Below are 24,617 nucleotides of genomic sequence, written 5' to 3' on the forward strand. Positions count from 1 at the left end.
TGAAAGTAGATAGTTGTGGCAGAAAATTATTTACAGTCAGAGCACGAATTTTTATTGATTTTTTTTTTTTTTTTTTTCAGAAATTTAGAGGTAGAACATTTAAAATCATAGTCATGGATTAAAAAAAAAGAGACATTAACTCTTAGAGCCCCAGTGTTACTTCTGTGGCAGTTCCCAAATGATTTATCACCATTTATTCTAACATTATCCTCTGCATTTTGCATTTTTTCAGCGAAAATCATGTAAATTTCCTATATTTAATTTACCGTTCATAGGTGTTCATGAAAGCTCAGATTAAAGTTGAGGGTTATTATATCAGAAACAGACAAAACTAAAGAAAAAGTGACTTTTTCAGCAAAAATATCAATAACTGAAGACAAAAACAGGTGTCTCCATCCACTGTCATTGATTCAACTCCATGGTTTTACTGGTGAATCAATGTTGTAGAAGATGACGGTGTTTCCACGGTAACTACGGAGCCTCTGAACGTTCAAATGGGTCATATCTGATGACCATGAAAAGATGAACAACTGTATTTTACACCAATTATTTACATGTTATAATAGGATTAGTGGATCAACAGGTATTAAACTGTTTAGATCAGTAGATGGTTTTGGTCATAAGTTGCTGTTGGGTCTTTATGGGTTAAGTAAAAATAATCTGAGGCATTTCAGAGGCAAAACAAATGAAAAAACCAAACAAATTAAACAAAACTAACCAATGTAACACAATGCAGCCATAAGATATCCTGTTCCTAATGATTTGAGATATAAACATTAGAAAAAAATAGAAAATTAGTTTTTAGTCAGAGCACGAAAAGTGGAAATTTGACAAAATTTAGTAGAACATTTCAAATCATAGTCATGCATAAAAAAAAAAATCTAAACAAAATCAATGAATATATTTCAGAAATTTTGAGGGAGAACATTTGAAATCATAGTCATGGAAATTAAAAAAAAAAAAAAACCCTCAAACAATCAATGTTGAGATAAATTAAGTAAAAACAATCTCTGAGGCATTTCGGAGGCAAAAATCACAAATTAAACAAAACTAACCAATACAATGATACCAATATAAAACTATATTATAACATTTGTCATTATTGTTTTGTATCCCAGACCCCTGTTAGAAAACAAACACCTGAGTTCAACATGTCCACATAGTTAGGCCATATCGTGAACATCCATGCAGAGAAGTGGCTTCAGGGTTGTGTTACCTGTTGCAGTCCACATGCAGCAGGAGGTGCGAGGCGCTGATGGTGAGGGCGATCTTGTGCCACTGGCCGTCGGCGAGGCGGTAGGGGAAGGACTCAGAGCGCGGTTTGCCTTTGAAGCGGTAGTGGTAGCGGATCTCCTCCCTCACCCCGCTGCTCTCCAGCTCGAAGTAACTGCAGGAGAGAGGTCAGAGGTCAGTGATGCACAGCTTCCTCTAAAACACAAAACTCTCCGGACCCACGAGGAACACAAAAGCAATGCAAGGACCTCTGTTTTGTTTTTTTTTTAATTTTACTATTTTTAGGAATATACAGTAGCAAAGACGTAGACCAAACATTCAGTGACTGGATTCTCCAATTTACTGCTTTCGACAAAAGCAGACAAAAGCAACTGTTTATTTATTTTTCTTCCAGGCAAGACATTACGAACAATGTGTTATTTACAATGACAGCCTGGTAAGAGCCAGAGAACACTTGTAAAGATAAGGAAGGAGAGAAAATCAAACAAACAGACAAAGTCAGACAAAAGCGATTCATCAAAAAGAAAGGAAAACATTTGGTTTTAGGACAGAATACTCGACAAGACGAGCACTTTGAAGGCATCACCACAGAGTCTCACATCAGTACGCCCACTTACATGCTGAACACTGTTAGGTGACGCTTGTGTCCTTTTTACCCCACCCCCCTCAAAGGGAAAAGAAGGGGTATTATTTTTGGTTTATTTGTTTATTAACACTCTAGCAGTAAAACTACTGGTTGAATTCATACCAAATTGGGTTTATAGGCAAATAAATTCTCATGACTTTCAATAAACTAATTGGTCATACACTTTCAATCCCTGCCTCAAAATATTGTAAATTTTGCTTCCCCACCCTGTATAATGGGCAAAATTTCAAATGTCTGTAGCAGCAAAACTACTGGTTGAATTCATACCAAATTAGGTTTATAGATTGCCAGTGACCCAGAATAGATGTCATTACATTTCATGAAAAGTAGGTCAAAGTTCACATTTTTAATGAATTTTTAAAATCATTTTTCCCCCTATTTACTTATGATGGGCAAAATTTGTCTATGTCTGTGCTGACATCAGCACAGGCATAGACATGATGACATCAGCTGGCTCGATGCCAAAATAAGCTACAATACATGTGAGGGGCGGGGTTTGTTGTGCCTGGAACCACTTGTTAGATATGTTTCACGTTCGGGTCGTAACTGATTGTTTCACTTTAAATCACTGTGCAACGAAATGTGCAAATACAATCAGAAGCCTTTGTTGACAGTATTGTACAGGAAGCTTTTTAGAGGAAGTTCTTTAGCAAGTTTTTTTTTTGTTTGTTTTTACAGTATATATACTAACCTTAATGCCAGCCTGGTTACTAACCCACCTGTTTTGGTCTGTCTGTTTTTTGTCTTCTTGTGCTGTATATCTGAATTTCTCTTGGGATGAATAAAGTAAGTATGTATGTATGTATGTATGTATGTATGTATGTATCTATCTATCTATCGATCTATCTATCTATCTATCTATAGGGGTTGGACAAAATAATGGAAACACCTTCACCTCAAGATGATAATGCCCCAATCCATACAGCTAGAATTGTTAAAGAATGGCATGAGGAACATTCTAATGAAGTTGAGCATCTCGTATGGCCGGCACAGTCCCCAGACCTCAACATTATTGAGCATTTATGGTCAGTTTTAGAGATTCAAGTAAGACGTCGATTTCCACCGCCATCGTCTCTAAAAGAGTTGGAGGGTATTCTAACTGAAGAATGGCTTAAAATTCCTTTGGAAACAATTCACAAGTTGTATGAATCAATACCTCGGAGAATTGAGGCTGTAATTGCCGCAAAAGGCGGACCTACAACATATTAAATTATATTCTGTTGATTTTTTAAGGTGTTTCCATTATTTTGTCCAACCCCTCTATCTATCTATCTATCTATCTATCTATCTATCTATCTATCTATCTATCTATCTATCTATCTATCTATCTATCTATCTATCTATCAATATGAGGATTACAGAAATACATACAAATAAGCGTGCAAAAAAGTTGTTAACAATTTACAACCCCTAAATGTGTTCAAAGCCAGATTAAAATCCCATTTTTAACCAAGTATGAGATGTGGATTGTATTATTGTCTCTTTTTTATTATTGTTTTTTTGTTCTGTTTCTTAGTAATATGTATATTTATTTATGTATTGCACATGTGTACGGCACTTGGGCCAACCTTCCTGTTATTTCAAAGTTCTTTACAAATAAAACTGGTTTCAGTTTGATAGCTTTGGACAGTAAATCACTCTGAAATCCATCTATAATATTTATATTTAGGTTTCTGAATAGGAAAAAAAACAAACTTAGTAAGTTTGTACATTAAAAAATAGCATTTTTACAGCTTGTAAATTCATTTTCTCAGACAAAGCAAATCTGAAACTAGGACATTAATTCTATCTATCCATCTATCTAGTTTCTCTACTGCCGATCACCAACAAAATGTTACAGATAAGAAAAAGAAAACAAGAATGAAAAGACAGCATTCCGCACAACAGCACATAACAGAAATGACAAATTCGACTGTGTTTAAAAAGATGTGTTTTAAGAAGACAAAGTTAGAAAGTGAAGGTAGAAAGATTAGGGGGTGCAAGTCCCTGAACAGCTTTGTAGGATTGTGTTCTCAGTGTGGGTGTGAACAGGAAGCCAGTCATGTGTTAATGTGGGGGAACGTGAGAACTCAGCTACAGCGGTTTGGAACATATGGATGGGAGAATAAATCGAATTTAGAAGAAACAATGACATGAACCAGTGTTTCATCATCAGGAGGGGATATAGAGGACTTTCACAGGGTTGTGGAGGTAAAGAATGAAGCTTCAGTGATGTCATTCATATAGACCAGGCAGCAGAAGGGGGAGGAGCTGGATTTAAGTTGATTTTTCAGGTATATGTCGTCCTTATTGCTTTTACTTCCTACAATTTAAAGGGGTCATATTCATCTAAACTCACTTTTATTCGTTTTTGGTTCATTTATTTGTGTATTTGGACCCTAATAGTTCATACAGTTTGAATTTGAACCCTCCAGGTGCTGCAAAACTATCTCTATATTCATTTTGGCAAAAATCGAGTGGATTTCTACAACCTGTTTTAATTCCTGCTTAATTTGTTACGTTTTATAACTAGTTACGTCATGACATTTGCACATATAAGGTCAAGACTTCTGACAAACATTTCTCCGAGTACGACATAATTGTTTCTCAGCAGCAGTTTGTTGTAGTAAAAACTGAAAATATGTCCAAACTTGGAGCAGATTACCTAAAATGTTCAGTTGTTGGTTGAACAGTACAGAGCAGCACAGCCAACATCCTGGAGGGGGTGGGACCTGAAGTGGCTCATATGCATTTAAAGGGACAGCGCTCAAAACCACCTTTCTGGTGTCATTACTCAGAAATAGGGTTGAAGATGGACCTGTGGAGTTGAATTAATGAAGAATTCAGACCCAAGCAGAGCATTTACAGTTTATGTAGACCACAGGGAAATGTTTCAAAATGCATAATTCCATTTAAAAACAGCTAAGTATCACTCTTTCAAAACAAATATCTTTCAGCTCCTTTTTACTGAATTTGAAAATCTTCCATCATGGCACATGTTCATAACATCAAGTCCGAACGCAGACCTCCACCAAGGCAGATCAGTCTCCCCCTGATCACCACCAAAATTTAATAATCATTTGTTCCTTGTGCCAGTATCAACATTTCCTGAACATTTCATCAAAATCCTTCCATAATTTTTTGAGTTATCTTGCTAACAAACAAACAAACATAACCTCATTGGCGGAGGTAAAAAAAAAAAAATGACTCTGCAATAAGGCTGAGTAATAAATAAATAAATAAATGGATGGTTCTTTCATAGTTAAACCCGACATTCATTTCATAACACATCAACTATGGGCCATCAGCAATACTTGTACTTTTTAAACTTTTACTCACTGTATTAAATTTTTTTTTTAATATATTTTTGTACATATGCATACTTCTGCACGCAGTTTTTTAAACCTGTCTACATATCTTGTTCTGTTTTTATTGTTACATGCCTTCTTTTTTTTGCACCATGGAGAGCAACACTCCAATTTAATTGTACCATCTATTTAGTACACCTGTGTAGTGACGATAAAGCTTTATTTTGTCTCATCTTATCTTATTGTTCATTTCGATACCTAAGCTTCCCTCACCTGAAGAACTATTGTCTGATATCAGTCACTGCAGGTGTGTGTCTTAGTTTTTACGTGAAATTGATTTGTATAAACTGGTAGAAATGCTCTGTTCAGTAATGAATGGTGCCCACCCACAGAGACACTCAAAGGATTTTATTATGTAACAGTTAAGGAAGTATCACATTTGCAGAAAAATAGACTGCAGTAATTTGTGCATCAATTACACGAGCAGATCAATACAAGGTTTTAGAGTAAATAGGACCATTTCTACAAATTAAAACGTGGGAATTAGAAATAAAGGTCTGACTGCAACACAAGTGGTAACCTCTACAGATGACAGAAATAAAGGTCTGAGTGTTTGATTTGAGTGTTAGTTCAGGTTATTTAAGATGAGTTTACAGCTTTTGAGTTTAGTTTTGCATTGTTGATCTCTAATGGTGATGGGCAAAACACTTACATAAGAACACAAACATTGCATCAAAGTAAACATGGTATGGAAACTGTGTGGTTTCCTTTGACCAACCTCAATAACACTGCTCTACAATTACTTAAAAATATCTGGTTCAGACATTATATGTGCTAACTCCTGGGGCGCCGATAAGGGGGCAAATTCATTGACAAATTCATGGGGCCCAGCATTTATGGGGGGCCCATAGAGCAGAGGAGGGGGTCCAGTGGATACAGGTTAGAAGTTGTGAAAATGTCCTGTACGATCTGCTGTATAAGAGAGACACAGAAGTTGGGAATCGGACGTTCAAAGCATGTTAAGTTTCAGTTGCATTCTCATACTAGCATGCTAGCGCAAGTGACATTATGTGTGGACCGCTCCCCATTTATGAATGAAAGTGCTACTCATTTTTAGTTTGTTTTTTAAATAAAATGTAATATAATCAAGATATGAGAGGACAAAATTCATTAAAACATAACTACTCGTCATTTTTCTTTTAATAACTAGAAAAGCACTCAGAGCACAGACCTCCGCCAAGGCAGATCAGTGCATCCCCCCCGATCACCACCAAAATTTAATCATTTGTTCCTTGTCCCAGTATCAACATTTCCTGAAATTTTCATCCAAATCCGTCCCTAACTTTTGAGTTATCTTGCATATAGACAGACAGACAAACCAACACTGGCAAAAACATAACCTCCTTTGCGGAGGTAAAAAAAACAACAAAAAACTACTCATCATTTTTCTTTTGATAAAAAATGAAAATGGGTCCCACAGACCCAAACACCATACAAGGGTTAATTGTCAGAATTTCACATTTTAGCCCAAGACTATCTTAGGAACTACAACCAACTAGCACTTTGGACTTAATTTTTCTTTATAAGTGACTCAAATTTGGTAAAGTTTAACTACTTTTATTCCGGAAGCCTTTTACTTGTAGACAGTGTAATCTAACCTTTCTTCCATATAACTCTAACGCAGTAAAATGTCACTACCCAGCTGAAAAACAATAATAACCTGTGCCAGGAAGGAAAGGTGATGCTAACAGACAGCTATACTGAGGCTCTGTGTGAAAACGAGCTGTCATTTTGTCTGAGCAGACAGAAAAATGGGAGATATTTCTGTCTCCATTTTGCCCACCGTCCTGGCTTTATGGTGTCACTGCAGGCAAACGACCTGTGGCTCATCCCGGTGCCATGTGCACTGCACTCTCCACCCTCATCAGCCACGCTAAATTAAGAGGCAGCCATCCACAGACAGTAGCAGCAGCCTGAGAGCCGCAGGCAACCAGTCATGACATTTCAGCTTCCCTCCGGCTGCAAATGACCCCAGCGCAAAAACCCATGCCCTCACCCCTACAACAAAAAACAAAAAACAAAGGAGGGGAAAAAATCCTGCATGTGACACCCACTCAACACACAACCCAGACCGAGCTGAAATCTATCCCAATATACTCAAACACACATCCTCGCACACATCCGCACAGGGATCAGGCCCATTCAATACCTAAGCTCAACAGAGCTCATGCATATTTATGGGAAGGGAGAGCAGACCCACTCCACAGAATATCAATGGAGGCTGTGGGGCAGCCGCTTTATCCCTCCTTCTGTTTTGGAAAATGAACAAAACTTCAGCCAAACTCACACTACCAAACCAATTATATGACAACATATCGCTGCATTACCTTAACACTACGCAGGTACACATCCGTGCCAGCGGGTAGTACAGTACGGAAGCCCTGCAGCCTCCAAACCTCCTGCAGAGACTGTTTCCAAGACTAATTTAATTCATAGTTTACCATTTCAGGTAATATATCATCTCGCTTTCTTGCTGAGAGTCGGTTAATGACCATGATAACGCTAGCATGCCTGCAGTACATGGCGAATATGCAGCTACGGTAGAAGCTGCTTAGCTTTGCAAAAAGACTGGAGAGGTGGAGCATCTCGACTGGCTTCACCGGCCAAGTGCAATGGGCCCTTCACAGTGGGAAGTACACCCTGGTGTTATCTGGTGGTGTTGATTCAGGCACATGCTCACGACACAAAGGACAAAAACAGGGACGCATGAGTCGAGGCCAGAGGCTACATTTTACCTGTGCACACAAACCGCCCAACCCTCCAGTTCAACAGATCCAAAACCATTTGCCAATTGGAGATTTAACCCCCTAATGCAGTGTTATTCAACCGTGGGGTCGCCTGGAATTCAAATGGGGGTCACCTGAAATTTCTAGTAATTGATAAAAATAAAATAAAAATTACTAATAAAAATATATATGGAGAGTTGAGAGAGACAATCAGAATACATAAAAGACAAACTGAAGCTGTAACTGAAGCACTGTGGTTCTGTTTATCTGTCAAATGTTCATTGTGGTCGGTTTCAGATGCTGCAGCTCTTTCATAATTCATAGTTTGAGTTCTTGTTTGTTCAGTATTAATTGTCAGCCTTGTAAATCCAAGCTGGACTGACTGTACATATCCTGACCAAGGAAAATAAAATTCTTACTTTGTGCAGTAATCTACACCTGGCTTTTCTGCCTCTGTACATAATAATATACATTATATAGACTAAATATCATCTAAAATTAACGTTTATGTGCAACATAGTATAGTAAACTATTACATGATCAAAAACAAATTAATTTAAGCAAAAAAAAAAAAAAGCTTCTGTTCTGAATGTCTGGGGTTGCCAGAAATTTGTGATGTTAAAATGGGGTCACAAGCCAAAAAAGGTTGGAAACCACTGCCCTAATGGTTTCCAGGTCTGCCCCCAGGCCTCCACTGGGCATAGAGCATTAGGGTCACATATCCATTGACAGTTGGCAGCAAAGATGCAATAAAGTTGTATGACAAGTAGGGCTGCACGATTATGGCCAAAATGATAATCACGATTATTTTTGATGAATATTGTAATCACGACAATTCATCACGTTCGGGAAAACATCTGTATTTTTATTGCACTACTTTTAAACAAACAACATGTGAACAGGTTTCAGTACAAAATGAAACTTTAAATAAGAATAAATGATAAATTAAAAAAAAAAAAAAAAATTACCCAAGAATTTAAAATTTACCAATAAATATGCTATTATTATGCTTGGTAATAATTGTGCGAGGGGGGTCACAAATTTCTTGTTGAGTGTCTTGACCATTTTTCTGAAGCCCTCATTGTTCGTCGTGTTTATTGGACACGTCTTTGGCCAAATAAAATGAATGAATCTTTGGGAGGGAGATAGATACAGTGTTGCCTGGTGCAGGGTTGCTGTTAAGGTTGTCTGGGTTGCTGTTGGACATGGACTGGGATTTTGTGAAGCAACGTTAGCTTTGGCCTTCACATCTTTCTGGTACTTGTGTTTGAGATGGTTTTTTTTTCAGATGGTTGAACAGAATCGTTGTTACCCTGTGGGGCAGACACAACTCTGCTTCTCTTTTTACATATGACTTCTTCTTGTTTAATGTCACTTGCGCTGAATCTGAAACAAGTCCAGACAATAGATGTTGATCCCTTTGGAGGCTCCAGCTCCTCTCTATGATGCTCCTCATCTCCTATTGCTGCTATATTTTCTTCTCTCGGCATGACTCGCCCTCATCAGTCCACCGCTTGAGAGTGTGTTCGCTTGTTATTTAGGCAGCTTAATGAAGCCTTAAGCATGAGTTCGCCCCCTGGTGGTGGGCTGAATACTGGTTGAGAAAGTGCTTGATTAGATATGCAGCAGAGCCCGCATTTTAAATGTAAATATCACCAACGATCAGGTTAATTTAATTGTGGCAGCCAAAATCATGATCACGATTAAAATTCCACACTGATCTCATGAAATCGCGTTGTATGCCACGCCAGTTTATTGCATTTGGCGTGCTATACATACGCATTTTCATCTTTTTGCGTGTTATTTAATGCCATTTGAGGGCATGTCAATGCGCTAGCCGCTATTTGCTAACCCTAACCGCTAAACGCACTAATCGCGGTAACACTAAACCTAACCTTAGCCGCAAATCGCACTAATAACGTACTATTTTAAATATGGTAAACATACACGCTGAAAGCTTATGTTTACAGATAACACAGCAATTAAATGTGGCATGTTATCTGTATGTAATTCATGATATGTTGAAAATTTGCTTGTGCAGTCCTAATGACAAGTAAAAAATATATGCATGTAAATCTATGGGTAAAAATCAGCTAAAGGCAAGTGGGTGAAAACACAATGTTTATGTATGAGCTTCACATAAATCAACTAATATCAAGACTCTGAAGCACTGGGAGTTCTTTTTTTTTTCTTTTCCTTTTACAACAACATTTGACCTTTTAAATACCATGTGGTCAATGTACATGGCATCCCCACAATTATTAAAGCAGGCCAAAAAAAAAAACAAAGGCACAATTAAATTGATTTGTGGAACCCAGTTTTGGCGACATTGGGGGTAATTCAGATTCAGCAGAGTGAAGTAGTGACTGGTTTTACAATCCATGATTAGTTAAATCCATAGATAAAACAAAGTCATTAAAAGGCTTAAATGTTTAATCAGTGACATGTCGTATCATGAGTCTGGTATTAACAGGAAGGTTCAGAGGTAACTGTGAGACCTGCACCAGATCCACTACTGAGATTTGAGAGTGTGAGTTTGCAAATTTGGAGCAACAGTCATACATTAGTAAATCTGTACAAAGCTGCTACAAAGAGTCTAAATATGTGTGATGAACAGACGAGACTCACTGCAATCAATCACATATCATTTCTTTGGATGTGGAGGTGTTCAGTAGAAGGCTGTTTTTGTTGTATCAGGTGTTTAGCTTAAAGTATGCTGTGTACAATGTGAATAAGAAGGGAGCCAAGACAGACCCCTGTGGAGTCCCAGAGACACGAAATCCTGGTCGGGAGTCAGAAGGTCCTAAGATGCTGCACATATTTTACAAGTCGACTGAAGCCAATGCAATTTGCGGTGCTGTGGTCTGCTGGGGAGCTGCATCAAATAAAAAGATGCAAGATTGCCTCTATATACTGTATGTGTCAAAATATGAAGTAAACTGAAACAAAATGTATGTATTTATAGACATGATAACGTAATAACTGGCCAATAACGCAATAAAAGTCCTGAACCGATAACGTAATAACTTTTGGCCAAAAATGTAATAACTTATTATGTTATTGGCTGGTTATTACAAAAAAAAAAAAAAAAACTTTGCAAATGGGAAATTTATTACATTATCGGCTATTATTATGTTATTGGCTTCTACACGCCCATTATAAATAAAAGGGGAAAAAAAAGATTTTAAAAATACATAAAAAAATTTGAACTTTGACCTACTTTTCCCAAACCGTAATCTGATCTATTCTGGGTCACTGGCAATCTATAAAACCAGTTTAGTATGAATTGAACCAATAGTTTTGCTGCTCAAGTGTTAAACAAAGAAAAAACCGAACCAAAAACAATACCCTTGCCTTCCCTTCGGGGGACGGTGTAATAAATAGATCAGTGAGAGGGGGAGGTTTTGATCTCTAGGGTTCATCTTACAGAGCTCAAACCTTTCCACGGAGCTAATGACGGCCCATCAGCCCCCCACACAGCAGCCCATGTTAATGCAAAAAACAATTATCACCGAGTAAATTAACACACATCGCAGGGGAAGTGTTTTTCTGCACCACTCCAGTGCATTTGCATATGTCGAACGGCAGCTGCTGCGACTCCACTGTAAAGAGACGTAGGAGTGAACATGGGTTTGACCGTCTCTATCCTGCATGTCATCACTCCCACGTCCAATGAACACATCAGTCTCGCTGCTCGTGTTCGGGCAGCGACATGTCAGCTCGTCTTCGTCGTTCTGCAGGAGAGAGGGAACTGCCGATACTTGTCAACTGAAGGAGAATCATTTGCATCGAACGAGGAGTTAAAAGAGAACGAGAGCACTCCAGTTTCGCCTCTTCCACTGATAGAAGCCTCCTCGGGGCTGGGAAAGGCTCGGAAATCACTGAATGAGCAAAAAAACATAAATTAAAAAATAAAACACCGTCATCCTGATTTGACTCATGAAATAATCATCAAAAGCATTAACTCCACTCCACACCGAGCGTTTATTTTGTGAGGCAATTATTGGTGGATGTTGTTACATTACAGCGCACTTAATGCAGAGGGATAATCTATTGGCAGGCTGTCCATTTGTAATGAATCACAGAGGCTGAAAATGACAAATCTATTTCTCTGGACTAAATATAAACAATGAGCCTGAGCCCGTTCTTTTTTTTTTTTTTCCTCCCCACACTGCTGAACCTTTCATAACCATCATTTAACAAAGCTGCCTTTTAACTAATGACGGCTGCAAGGATCTAACAGACCCCTAATGTGAGCCTCCACAGTTTCAAATGAAAAAAATAAAAAAAATAAAAAACAAGTTTGCATATCAAAGAGCAAAGAAAATTTCAGCTCAATGTGTTGGAGAGAGACTCCTCTACGATTAGGATGCGTTTAGAGCCCAATTGCAACCACATGTAGGCTACTATTTCAACATAAATACACTAAAAATGAAAACCTGTAAGTGGTTTTGATGCATCTGGACATTAACGTTTACTTGTATGTGTGAGTTAACAGTTTAACATGTTTGTGAAGGATCTCATGAATTAATCAGAATCTTGTGAACACATACAAGGAATTTGGTTTCGGTTTTTCTTCGCATACGTTTCAACATTGAACATAGACCTAATATAGACAAACATTCAACTAGAGACAAGGACAACAATGGGATGAGATTTACAGTGGATTTGTAATATGTACAGAGTGCAAATTGGAGTTTTATACAGTGAGTGGATGTGTACAGGGATCCGGTCTATTCAACATATGTTTATGTATATATTATTTACAGTGGGTTTCATATTGGAGTATGTACAGAAAGTGCTGCTTGGAGTTTTATACAGTGAGAGGATATGTACGGGTCAAAACACGGTATTTGAAATCTCTCTGATGGGACGTTTTAGAGACAATTTGACAGATTAGTGTTCCCAAATGACCCACATTTTTACTTGGTGTGTATTAATGAAACTTACATTATCTGAAAATTCAACTTGTTTTCGATAATGATGTCAGAATTTTAAATATATTCAATGAAACAAAAAAAATTTCTGACACCCAGGGCACCATTACTGTGCTTTGACCCATACAGGGATCCGGTCTATTAAAAATAAGTTTATGTATATATTATTGTAGTGCAAATTGGTCAGAGTATTTGACTTTTTAACCCTTAGGGGTCCACGGTCATGGCCCCGTGACTCAATCCCATGAAATTTTTAACACGTAGCGTCGGAAGTCAGTCACGCAGACCACTGGGGACATGCATTTGAAAGGGCGGACTTGAAACACTCTCCCACTTTTTATTTGATGTTGAAAGAGCAAATACAAGTGGAGATATGATGGTTTGAACTCAGAGCAAACAAACCTGAGTAAAAGTATGAAAACACCTGTGATATAGCTGAAGTTGTGCTGAAAGAGACGATACCAAACATGGGTATAGTAAACATTTCTTAACATAGTATATAAAGGCAAAATCAGAAGTCCTCAAAAACAGCCAAAACAGGCTCAGACCCATAAGGGTTAAACAAAGTTGTGCAATGTCTGGAATATGAGCAAATATCACTGCTGAAACACACATTTATCACTAACTCGGTGTAAAATTCAATCATTTTTACTTCTAACAGGACCTGTTAGAAGTAAATCAGAATTAAACCACTCATATTATTACAAATGTTTGTTTTTTCTGATTGAGTGGAATATGGAAATTTCCGTTTCAGTTTGTTTCTTACGCATCGCATTAAGCTGCTCAGTTGTTTTATGCATTATTAATCACTGCCTTGATTAGGTTCTAAGGCTAAGCTTTGTTGGGGAGTGAACTGAGTGTTAAATGTATGGAAATGTGAGCTCGAGGAGAGAAGTTTAGCAATAGACTGAGGCCTCGCAATATTATAATATGATAGAAAGATTGATACCAATATGAATAAATATCACAAACATCGACTCAGTTATTCTTCTGAGAAACTATAGGATTACTTGATGGAAATTTACATTCAACTTTACGACATATTTTTGGTGGTATTCTTTTAACACCCCCAAGAAAAGGAGAAAGTTATCGTCTGTGGACACGTGTGATTGATTGATTGATGTGATTCCACTTGTTTGATGAATGAAGGCGGAACAAAAACTAAGGAGCCTCTGAACGTCCACATGGGTCATATCTGAAGACCATGAAAAGATGATAAACTGTATTTTACACCAATTATTTCCATGGATTGATAACATTAGTGGATCAACAGGTATTAAACATTTTTTATCAGCAGACGATTTTGTTCAGTGGTGGATATTTGGGTCTTTAATAGTAAATGGAGATCACCCGAATTTGTATTATCCTATTATTAAGGTTTTGTTCACATTTTAATACTTTAAAATGGCTATTTATTTTAATTCAGGTAAGGCAAGGCAAGCTCAGCTAAGCCAAGATAGTCCTCTATTAGTCCCACAATGAGAAATATCATATTTACAGCAGCAATAGTGGAGTAAAACAAAGTATACAAGAGCAAAAAAAAAAGAGCAAAATCAAAAATAAAGACAAATCAAAAAAACTATAAATACTATTTACAGCTGTGCATAGGGGAGCTCCTCATACGTACACCTATACACACATATCTGCACACATAATTTTATATATATGAGTATGGTTTATTGCACAGAATTTGCACAGAATTATTTATCTATTTTAATACCAAAATAATGGTTTTTTTTTCCCCATACACACTTATTTTTTTCTATTTGGCGTGCTATATATACTTGTGTACGCTCTAATAATATTAATAACACCACATGTCTATATCTTGCCTGTAGGATGTAATTGTGAATAATAAGCAGATTTGTCTACTATTAGGCTAAAAAAAAATTCATTGCTTTCATTTTTACTTTTTTTTTTAAAATTTACCTTCTTTGTTCAATAAGTACTTTGCTATTTTCTATTATTATCATCATCTACTGTATGTCATGTATGACCAGGGGCGAGAGGGTGAGGGGGTGGGAAGAATGAGGCATGGTTAATGCTTCTGAAATTGAATATTTAAATGTTCAATGTAACTTAAATCCACACCAAACAGTTATAAATAAATGTAAAAAAAAAAAAAAAGTTCTTTTTAATGAACATAGTGTGATCGTTAATGTAATATTGTAACATACTGTATATTTCATTACTGAGATGTCACAGTGATTGTGAATAATGCTGCATTCCGTCATGTTTTAAGCATCACATACTGTATAGAACATATAGATAGAGCAGTGGGAAGACTTCTTGTACATGCACACCATTCTAAAAATATACATTCAGCATCAATTTATCATGTGCCTGTAGGCAGTACAGGAAGCACTGTGACAGGATGGATAGTGTCAGTTTTCTAGCAGCATACCAGCCCTAGTGGCTTACATTATTACATTTACATGATTGGGTACAAACCAAAGAGACGGTTCACATCTTAATACCCAACCAGAGTCCTGGAGTTTGGAAGTTATTCAGGGAGTCAGGTAGAATTTTTGTAGCAAGGTTTTCCATAATCTAATCAGATCTCTACACGGGGAAACCTGTGGGAGGAGAACATCGTGTTTTCACTGATGTACTGAGTTCTTGTGAACGCCACAAAAATGTGACACCCAAACAGCCCTTACCACTGTCAACACTTTTTCACAGTGACTAACATTTCTGCAGCTCAAGGTTGTTATAACAGAATGTTCAAAACATCGTGCTCAGAGTAGCCTGATTTTCAATGGGAGCACTTCAACCCTTAGAGATCTAGAACTATATTTGTGGCGACTTCTAAATTAATTTAACTCTACATTTAACCTTTCTATCACCCTTTATTACAACATTATCCTCTGCATTTTGCTTTTTTCCAGTCAAGATCTGGTATTTTCCTGTATTTCATCTCAGAGAAACTCAGACAGAGTAAAATCAAAGCTTACTATATCAGAAACAGAGAAAACTGTTGAAAAAGTAAAATTTTTTTTACTGCTGAAAACTTGGGAAACTGCATTTTACCCAAATTATTACTATAAACCAAATTTGGTATGAATTCAACCAATAGTTTTGCTGCTTAAGTGTTAATAAACAAACAAACAAACAAAAAATACCCCTTGCCTCCTCTTTGGGGGGTGGGGTAATAATAACTCTCCTTTTGGGCTGATCAAATAGAGTCAAACGCAACAGCTTTCATAACTGTCAGTAAAAGAATAGAGCTGTACTTCGGGGTCCTATCCTCAGTGAATGTGTTGCATTTCATCTGCAATGAGTGGCAGCGAAACTGATCACTGAGGGTTTATGTCAAGGATGTAAGCGGCGCACAGAGGTGTGAGTCATACGTGATCGATGTGGGTAACCTTGGTGACAGTTGTATTCATGTCCTCAATAAAATGTGCTAAAACCATAGAACACAGGCCCTTTTCTTTAAACAGAAAAGAGAAAAGTATGTGAAGCTTAAGAGTGACTGCCAAAGAAGAGGAAGCAGAGCCAAGTGTTGGCCTGGGGATGATGTGGCCTTGCAGAGCATCAAGATGAGGCTTGTGCCAGTAAAGGACTAGTTCCAACATCATCTCATTATGCTGAGGAGAAGGAAAACACAGTGCATGACGCTCTATATGGGATACGAGTTCCATGGACATGATATGAGCAGAACATACGGTAGAATACACAGCTAACTGGGCTCAGTCCCTGCTGTAGGTCCAGCCAATAACCCTGATCAAACACATTCACATCACTCTAGTAAAATGTCCCTGATAATGTGTTGACGCCAACAAGGCAGATCAGTCCCCCCCTCTCCCAATCACCACCAAAATGTAATAATTTGTTCCTTGTGCCAGTATCAACATTTCCTGAAAATTTCATCCAAATCCTTCTGTAACTTTTTGAGTTATCTTGCTAGCTGTCAAACAAAAAGACAAGCCTCAATGAAAACACTAGAAAAGCACTCTGAGAGTGCAGACCTCCACCAAGGCAGATCAGTCCCCGCGCCCCCCCAACCCGATCACCACCAAAATGTAATCATTTGTTCCTTGTGCCAGTATCAACATTTCCTGAAAATTTCATCCAAATCCTTCCATAACTTTTTGAGTTATCTTGCTAACAGATAAGCCCAGATGAAACAAGAAAAGCACTCGGAGAGCACAGACCTCTACCAACACAGATCTGCCCCCCCCCCCCCCCGATCACCACCAAAATTGAATCATTTCTTCCTTGTGCCAGTATCAACATTTCCTGAAAATTTCATGAAACTCCGTCCATAACTTTTTGAGTTATCTTCCTAACAAACAAACATGCACGCACGCAAACACACAAAGCAAAGTGATCACAATAGCTCCTGGCAGAGGTAAATATAACCTCTGCCATTCTTTGGTGGAGTAAAAATGGAAAATAGAGAGTTTGGGAACTGACATGGATACATAAGAACTAGAGTTGTTGAATAACTGCACTTCTGGAGGCTTTTTGAAGGACCAAAAGTACCATTTACATGTGGATGAAAGGCCCAAATGTAAAGTCTTTATTACTGTGGACAAGGCTTTTTCCCCTCCAACAAAATAAACCCTTGCGGTCAGAAAAAGATGGTTGTGGTCCAAACTAAGAGCTGAGTCATAAATAAACAGCACCGGTGGCAGGTTTCGCAGGTTGTTTCCCCCTGAGATGGAGATTGTAGGCTGCAGAAGGGCCTCGGGAGTGTGTTGACAGGTCTGGAAAGAAGCCGTTCAGGTGACAAGTGGTTTTCATCAAAATGCACTGTCGTCATCTCTGAGAGAAAAGTTCTGGAAATGAATGGCTGCCCAAAGCAGAGCGCTGGGTGTGCTGTATATCATCCTGTCCTTTTTCTTCACCCCTAGTGTCATGCAGCTATTTTATGGAGGGCAGCTGACAGCCAATTATCTGCTCAATAGGAAGGTCAACGCTGAGGAGCTTGTCCGTGGAACTGGTTGAGACGGGGCTAAACCAGCCTGCGACGGCAAAAAACGAGCCCGGGCCTTCGGTTACTGACCTGAAAAAATGCGAGCGGGGATAGGTTGGGAGACATCGCGCTTCAGTTGTCACAGGAATATTATCTTTGAAGAGAGTTTCTGGATTTAGAAGAAGATGTTCTCGTTGCAACGGGGGTTGAGGGCAAGCGGGCATGGCTTTTACCACCCGAGCAGAGCTGGAGGTGTATGGATCAGTAGGACATGATGAGCACAGGGAAATCAATTCTCATTTTCACGCTTCTGACTGTGTTTGCTGCGATTTCGTTCGAAACAAAGATTGGTGCGAGCTGGGCCACCTCGGGTTGTCGGCGATGAGATCCGTGAGGGTGGCGACGTCCCTGCGTTTAAACAGGCTGATGGACAGGTGTGCGGGGCGGAGGCGAGCAGAAAATTAAGCCTTCAACTGGGGATGGGACTGCCACAATGTCAGCAGAACAGTGTGCACCATCGGAACCATTTTTCATGCATTTACAACCCTTCCATGTCTGATTTTATGGAGGTTACTAGGCTGGGTAATTCATTTATTTAGCAAACGGAGCACTCGTTCATGAGTACTCCCCGTGGTTGACTGCTAAAAATAATGCAAATGTGCCCAAGATGCTGTTTGCTTGGAGCCTTTCCCATAAAAAAAACAAGGGAAACCTTTCTTAAAATGTGCTCAGTAAAGTCATCTCTTTCATCATGTGCCCAAATGACTGTAATTTAACTGCTGGAGGACATGAGTAAGAACTTGTAAGAAATTGACGGTTGTTTATTTCCCAGAAGGCTCAGCTCTTAGGCTAAAATTCGACGCTCTGGGCAAGGTTATAATAGCTCTGCGTATTCCATTTGTTTTTATTCGTTTTGTTTAGCCTTTTCTTGACAGCCTCAGTTTAGTTTTAATTGGGTTTTAGAGGGGATTTGCTAGTTTATTTTATTTTCTGAAATATTGAATTTTAGTTTAGCCAAGGTTTACACTTCACTTCAACAAAAATCCTCTTTTGACATTAAAAGATACTGTCAGGCACTGCAAAATTAGAGCTAAAAGCAGAAATGTATGTGATTTTGAGAGTTTTCATTTCAGAGCGTCGACTTTAAGGAGTTTACTTAAATTAATCACAAAAATTAATTCAATAATGTTTATGAGAGATCACACTGGTCTACGAGTAAAATACTTCCAGAATAAAAGGAGTGAAATTTTATAACGCGAGTCACTGATAAAGAAAAATCAAGTCAAAAATGTTGGTTGGCTGAAGTTTCCAAGATACAGTCTTGGGTCAAAATGTCAAATTTGAGAATTAACAAGAGAATGAGTTTTATTCAAAAGGAATGTTTGTGTCAGAGCTACAGGATCTACTTCAAAACGTTGTCTGTACATAATACATTCACTTTACAGGTTCTATCTAGCGGAAAATGTGTAAATCTATTGTATAAATGTACATAAACATGTGTGTGTATACATATATATATATATATATATAATATATATATATATATATATATATATATATATATATATATATATAGAGAGAGAGAGAGAGAGAGAGAGAGAGAGAGAGAGAGAGAGAGAGAGAGAGAGAGAGAGAGAGAGAGAGAGAGAGAGAGATAGATAGATAGATAGATAGATAGATATGTGTGTATGTGTGTGTCTGTGTGTAATAATTCATCATATACCTTGAAAACATCAGCAAAACAGCATTTTTGTCATTTGTTTTCCAATTAATCGTTTGATGTTTTGACTTTTATCAACTGCCTAGGAACTACAGATGAAAATCAGCACTGCTGCTACAATGTGGCATATTTACAGCTGCAATTGTTGTAGATGTTCATTAAAATGCACTGTCCCTAATAAATAAATAAATACATTAATTAATTAATTAATTGAAATTAAATTAAATTACATAACATTTAGCACATTTAATTTCTGAAGCAGATAATTTCTAAAAAAAAAAAAAATAAATAAAATTTGTAGACCCACGCTATTCTGCTGCTAATAGTACCAAGAGTATTTTTCAAACCATTTTACATTAAAATTAATAGTATAAGAAAGTGAATTTTCCCACTCATGTTCATTTATTTCCACAGAAGAAGTTGTAATGAGAACATATTCATTCTTAATTTCGATTGATAGATACTTCATTGATCCTTTGCAGGAAATTGTTTGGTTACTACAGCAGCAGCACAAGAAAAAAACACACTGACCCATCACAAGAGACATCCCACATACAACCAACAACTGAACAGAGAAGTGTTTACTGAATAGATGAAACATTACCCTTAACCTCCAGCTAGAAGAGGTCATGTAACACCCAGCAGTAGGTGCTGTTTATCTTTTGGTTTCTTTTATGTTTTTTTTTTATCCCCAGTGTATTGTTGGTTCTGTTTCTCAGATTTGACAGATTTCATATTTTCAAGTGCTCTGTCCGTGGTCCTGACGTCACTAATAGAACATAATAACTTACAAATTACAGACAACGTTTCCCCCCGTTCTACTGGTTTAAAGTGGACATTAAAAATAACCGTAGCCTCTTAAGGCAGGGTGCCTCCAGTACCAGGGGCCAACACAGTTCTGTCTGTGTTGCCATGGTAACACTACATGACACTTAGGGCAATATGCACATTCCATACATTCACCCAACCACAAGGACATCAGCTAAAAGGTTAAAATTGGTTGGAAAACAGAACACAATCCAAGCAGCAAGCATGTAGATCAGTGTCTCTCAACGGGGGCAGCGCCGGCCCCCAGGGGACGTTGGGACACCATCGGAACGAGAAAGCTGCGAAGGGGGCGCTGAGACAGAAATGTGGGCATTTGTCTGTTTAAGTATCAATATCAAGCTGCATGTTATGTCAATGGTGAATCACTGCCATAACCCTAACCCATAACTGTTAATGAAATAAAGTGCAATAATCTTCTGTCCTGCAAAAAATATGCAATATTAATTCAATATTTATCAATAAATAAATGCATTACTTTTATATAGACCTGGTTCATAGGTATACAAACTCTTTTACATGGATATACATATGATTTTTATAGGAAATACATACTGTAAATAGTGTTAATAGAGATACATAAGCCCAATCCCAATTCACCCCTTGGCCCCTACCCCTCTGTTTTGATTGTACATGTGAAGGGGTAGTGTTGTCCCAATTCTTGATAAGACGGAGGGGAGGGGCTAAGGCAGAGGGCTGTATAACCCTCGAAACAAAGATTTTCCACTACAAACAGAGGGGTAGGAGAAATTTCCCATAATTTTGTTGTAATCATTGGCAAGTAAACACAGCAAAAAAGTGCAGCAGTGTGACGAAAGAAACACACAAATGTGCGTATTTTCTTCTTAAACAACTTAATCATTTGATCGACCGTTTAATGTCGTTTCAGTGTGTTATAGATCGCATATGTGTTATATACAGGGTGGGGAAGCAAAATTTACAATATTTTGAGGCAGGGATTGAAAGACAGTGTATGACCAATTAGTTTATTGAAAGTCATGAGAATGTATTTGCCACAAGAAAATTGACATAATAGAAAATGTTTTTATTCTATGTGTCCTCCTTCTTTCTCAATAACTGCCTTCACACGCTTCCTGAAACTTGCGCAAGTGTTCCTCAAATATTCGGGTGACAACTTCTCCCATTCTTCTTTAATAGTATCTTCCAGACTTTCTCGTAATAGTTTTGCTCATAGTCATTCTCTTCTTTCCATTATAAACAGTCTTTATGGACACTCCAACTAGTTTTGAAATCTCCTTTGTTGTGACGAGTGCATTCAGCAAATCACACACTCTTTGACGTTTGCTTTCCTGATTACTCATATGGGCAAAAGTTTCTGAAAAGGTATGGATAATAGTATTAGGTATGATTATGACATCAATATATGTTTGGTTTCAAAACAATTGACGTAGTGCCTGCTGAGAAAAAACAACTAAATGTTCATTGTACATTTTGGTTCCCCACCCTGTAGTTGATAGCTGTAAAAAGACAACCAAAGCCCATAGAGCAGAGACAGTTACAGCTACTGACGGCATAGGGAATACTTTCGGAAACAAAGTTGTCGCATCTGTTGATAGCGACATCGATGACTGCTGATGACGTAACAGGTCGTGAAGGGCTGTCCCATTTCATAGGAGAATGTTTCACCTCTGTTTCAAGGGGTAGTGCCAAGTGCAAGAGCCAAGGGGGAGGGGCTAAGGGGGGAATTGGGATTTGACCAAACTGCTGATACTGTTAAAACTGTAAATTGCGCCTATTCATATTTTATCCAGTTTTATTTTTTGTTCTACCACTCTATGCTTTTACTTTGTTAAATTATACATTTTCTTTATTATATTGTCTTTTCTTATTTTTTTTTAGTTTTTGTAGTTTTATATTCGCTCTATTCTTATTTCTGTGGCACTGGTGGTTGTAAATACTGCTGCACTCCTAATTTCATAGTATACACAATGACAATAAAGGCTATTCTATTCTATTTTGATGCGAGGATAGTGGACATATATTTTCTTGTTATTTTGCTCTGTGGAACCCATTTACTATCCTGTATTTACCTCGACTCCCATGGAGTTACATGTGCTTTTGAAGTGTTTTCTTCAAACTGAACATTTCTCCGTTAAAACCTCCTTCATCTGTGCTGCCATGTTGTTTCCTCTGAAAATCACATATAATGCCTGTACTTACGGTGCCATTAAGTAACAAGTGAGCATTGTGTGTGTGTGTTGTTAGCAGAGTCGAGTACTTGGACCACCATTAAATCGGCCTGTGTGCAGTTTGGAGATGCGGTAATTTACGCTGCTCTTGCCAAAATGAGCTGGTCGTTACAAAAATGAACGTGTTTTCATGTGTTCTGTCTTTTATAATTACATGGCAAAGTGACAAAAACACGACTATTTGTAAAAATACAGAGTTCAAATTAGTTACTGCTTTTTACAACGTCTTTTTTCTTTTCATCAACTGCAATGCTCTTAGCACCTAGCGTTTGTTTCTGATAATAGCCTGAGCTCAGACAGACATCAGTAGACTTCAACATCCATTTAAGCTTCATAAAACTCATTCCACAGACTGTGGATAATTTCACAGATGTTCTGTATTGACGCTTTGACAATCTTACGAGCCAACCCTGCCGAATAAAGCTGAACAAATCAAACATTACTGCTCCTGCACCATGAAGTTATGTCCTGATACACAGAAAATTACATCATATTAAAGTCTCTCAATTATGATAATACATATTTTTTTGCTGCATTTTCAGTTTCAGAGTTTTTGCCCCTTTTTTTCCAAATACATCAGAAAAATAATTTCAGTCCTTCTGCCATGGTTGTGGACAACAGAGAACACAGTAACAGAATAAAAATCTGATTATTGACACGGTTCATGTCACACTTTATCCTTATTTTGTGGGTGAGTCTTGTTTAGGTGACATCAAGTCAGAAAAACAATGAAACAGTTCATTGTTTATGAACAAATATGAGCAGATATGTGAAATTAATCCACAAGAAAATAAGATTGATATTGATTTTCCTGCGCTAATGCAAAGAACTGTCTCAAACTGAAATGAGGGAGGCCATATTACTTCATTTATGGTGGTAGCTGTTATGTTTTGCTGCAGAAACATTACGGCTCCGGCCAAACAAAGTCCTGATTCACACAATAGATAGAAAATGACACGATAATAGAGCCTTTCATTTGCAATGCTATATTTTTCTTGCTTTCCTATGTTTGTTTTTTGCCCTGTGTCTCTACACTTTCCTTCTGTTATAGTCCCCGACAGAACAGAACATGAGTCTGACTGATTTAACAGAATAAAAATCTGATTGTTTACACGGTTCATGTGATGTTTAGGTGGGATCAAGTCACAAAAACATGGAACATTTTAACGTTAACAAATAAATATGAGCAGATATGTGACGTGAAATTAAACAGCGAGAAAATAAGATCGATAAGAGGTCATTTAACTCCATGTGAACACGAAAACATGAGTCTGACTGATTTAACAGAATAAAAATCTGATTATTGACACAGTTCATGTTATGTTTAGGTGGGATAGAGTCATAAAAAAAAAACATGAAACATTTTAATGTTAACAAATGAATATGAGCAGATGATATGTGAAATGAAACTAAAAATATGGTCGATGTTCATTTTGCAGTGCTACGTCACCATTTATAGTTAAAATACACAAGCACTGTCTAATGCTTGGGTTGAACATGAGACAAATGGGTCTAAACTATGAAATAAGGATCAATATAGTAAAATGAAGTATTTGCAAAACAAAAACCACTGAAGTAAAGGTTCTGTCATATTGTTACTCATCCTTGCAGGAGTTTTACAAGTGTCTATACCACTGGAAACACTAGACGGCTGAGCATTAAAGTAAAAGACTTATTTAAATACAGATTTTTGTGAAATACTGATATTACAAGAAGCTCCATCGATTGATATATTTCACTTGTATTCACTTTTAAAAGTATTATAGCCGCTTTTGATCATTTGTAGTGTTTCAAAGTTACATTGAATGTGTCAGAATTGAAACTTTATTTGGCAATAATCAGTCATGGATGCTTTTAACACCCTACTGCAGAGCTGCTCATTAACCAGCTATACCTTGCACTTATTTTAATACATAATTTAACTCCATATAAGGACGAAAACATGAGTGACTGATTTAACAGAATAAAAATATGATTATTTACCCGGTTCATGTGATGTTTAGATGGGATCAAGTCACAAAAGCATGAAACATTTTAACGTTGACGAATAAA

At 37.6% G+C, this 24,617-nt stretch overlaps 1 protein-coding gene across 1 annotated transcript in view; it reads right to left on the reverse strand.

Annotated features, from left to right (window-relative positions):
• Positions 1 to 24,617, reverse strand: part of LOC115414140 (protein kinase C-binding protein NELL1-like) — an 806,279-nt gene that overhangs the window by 654,295 nt on the left and 127,367 nt on the right. The window contains exon 4 of the mRNA XM_030127358.1: positions 1,217 to 1,387. Within this exon, the coding sequence (XP_029983218.1) occupies positions 1,217 to 1,387 (171 nt within the window). The remainder of the gene's footprint in view (positions 1 to 1,216; positions 1,388 to 24,617) is intronic.

The sequence above is a fragment of the Sphaeramia orbicularis genome, chromosome 3 (assembly GCF_902148855.1).
Source record: "Sphaeramia orbicularis chromosome 3, fSphaOr1.1, whole genome shotgun sequence".
Classification (NCBI taxonomy): Eukaryota; Metazoa; Chordata; class Actinopteri; order Kurtiformes; family Apogonidae; genus Sphaeramia; species Sphaeramia orbicularis.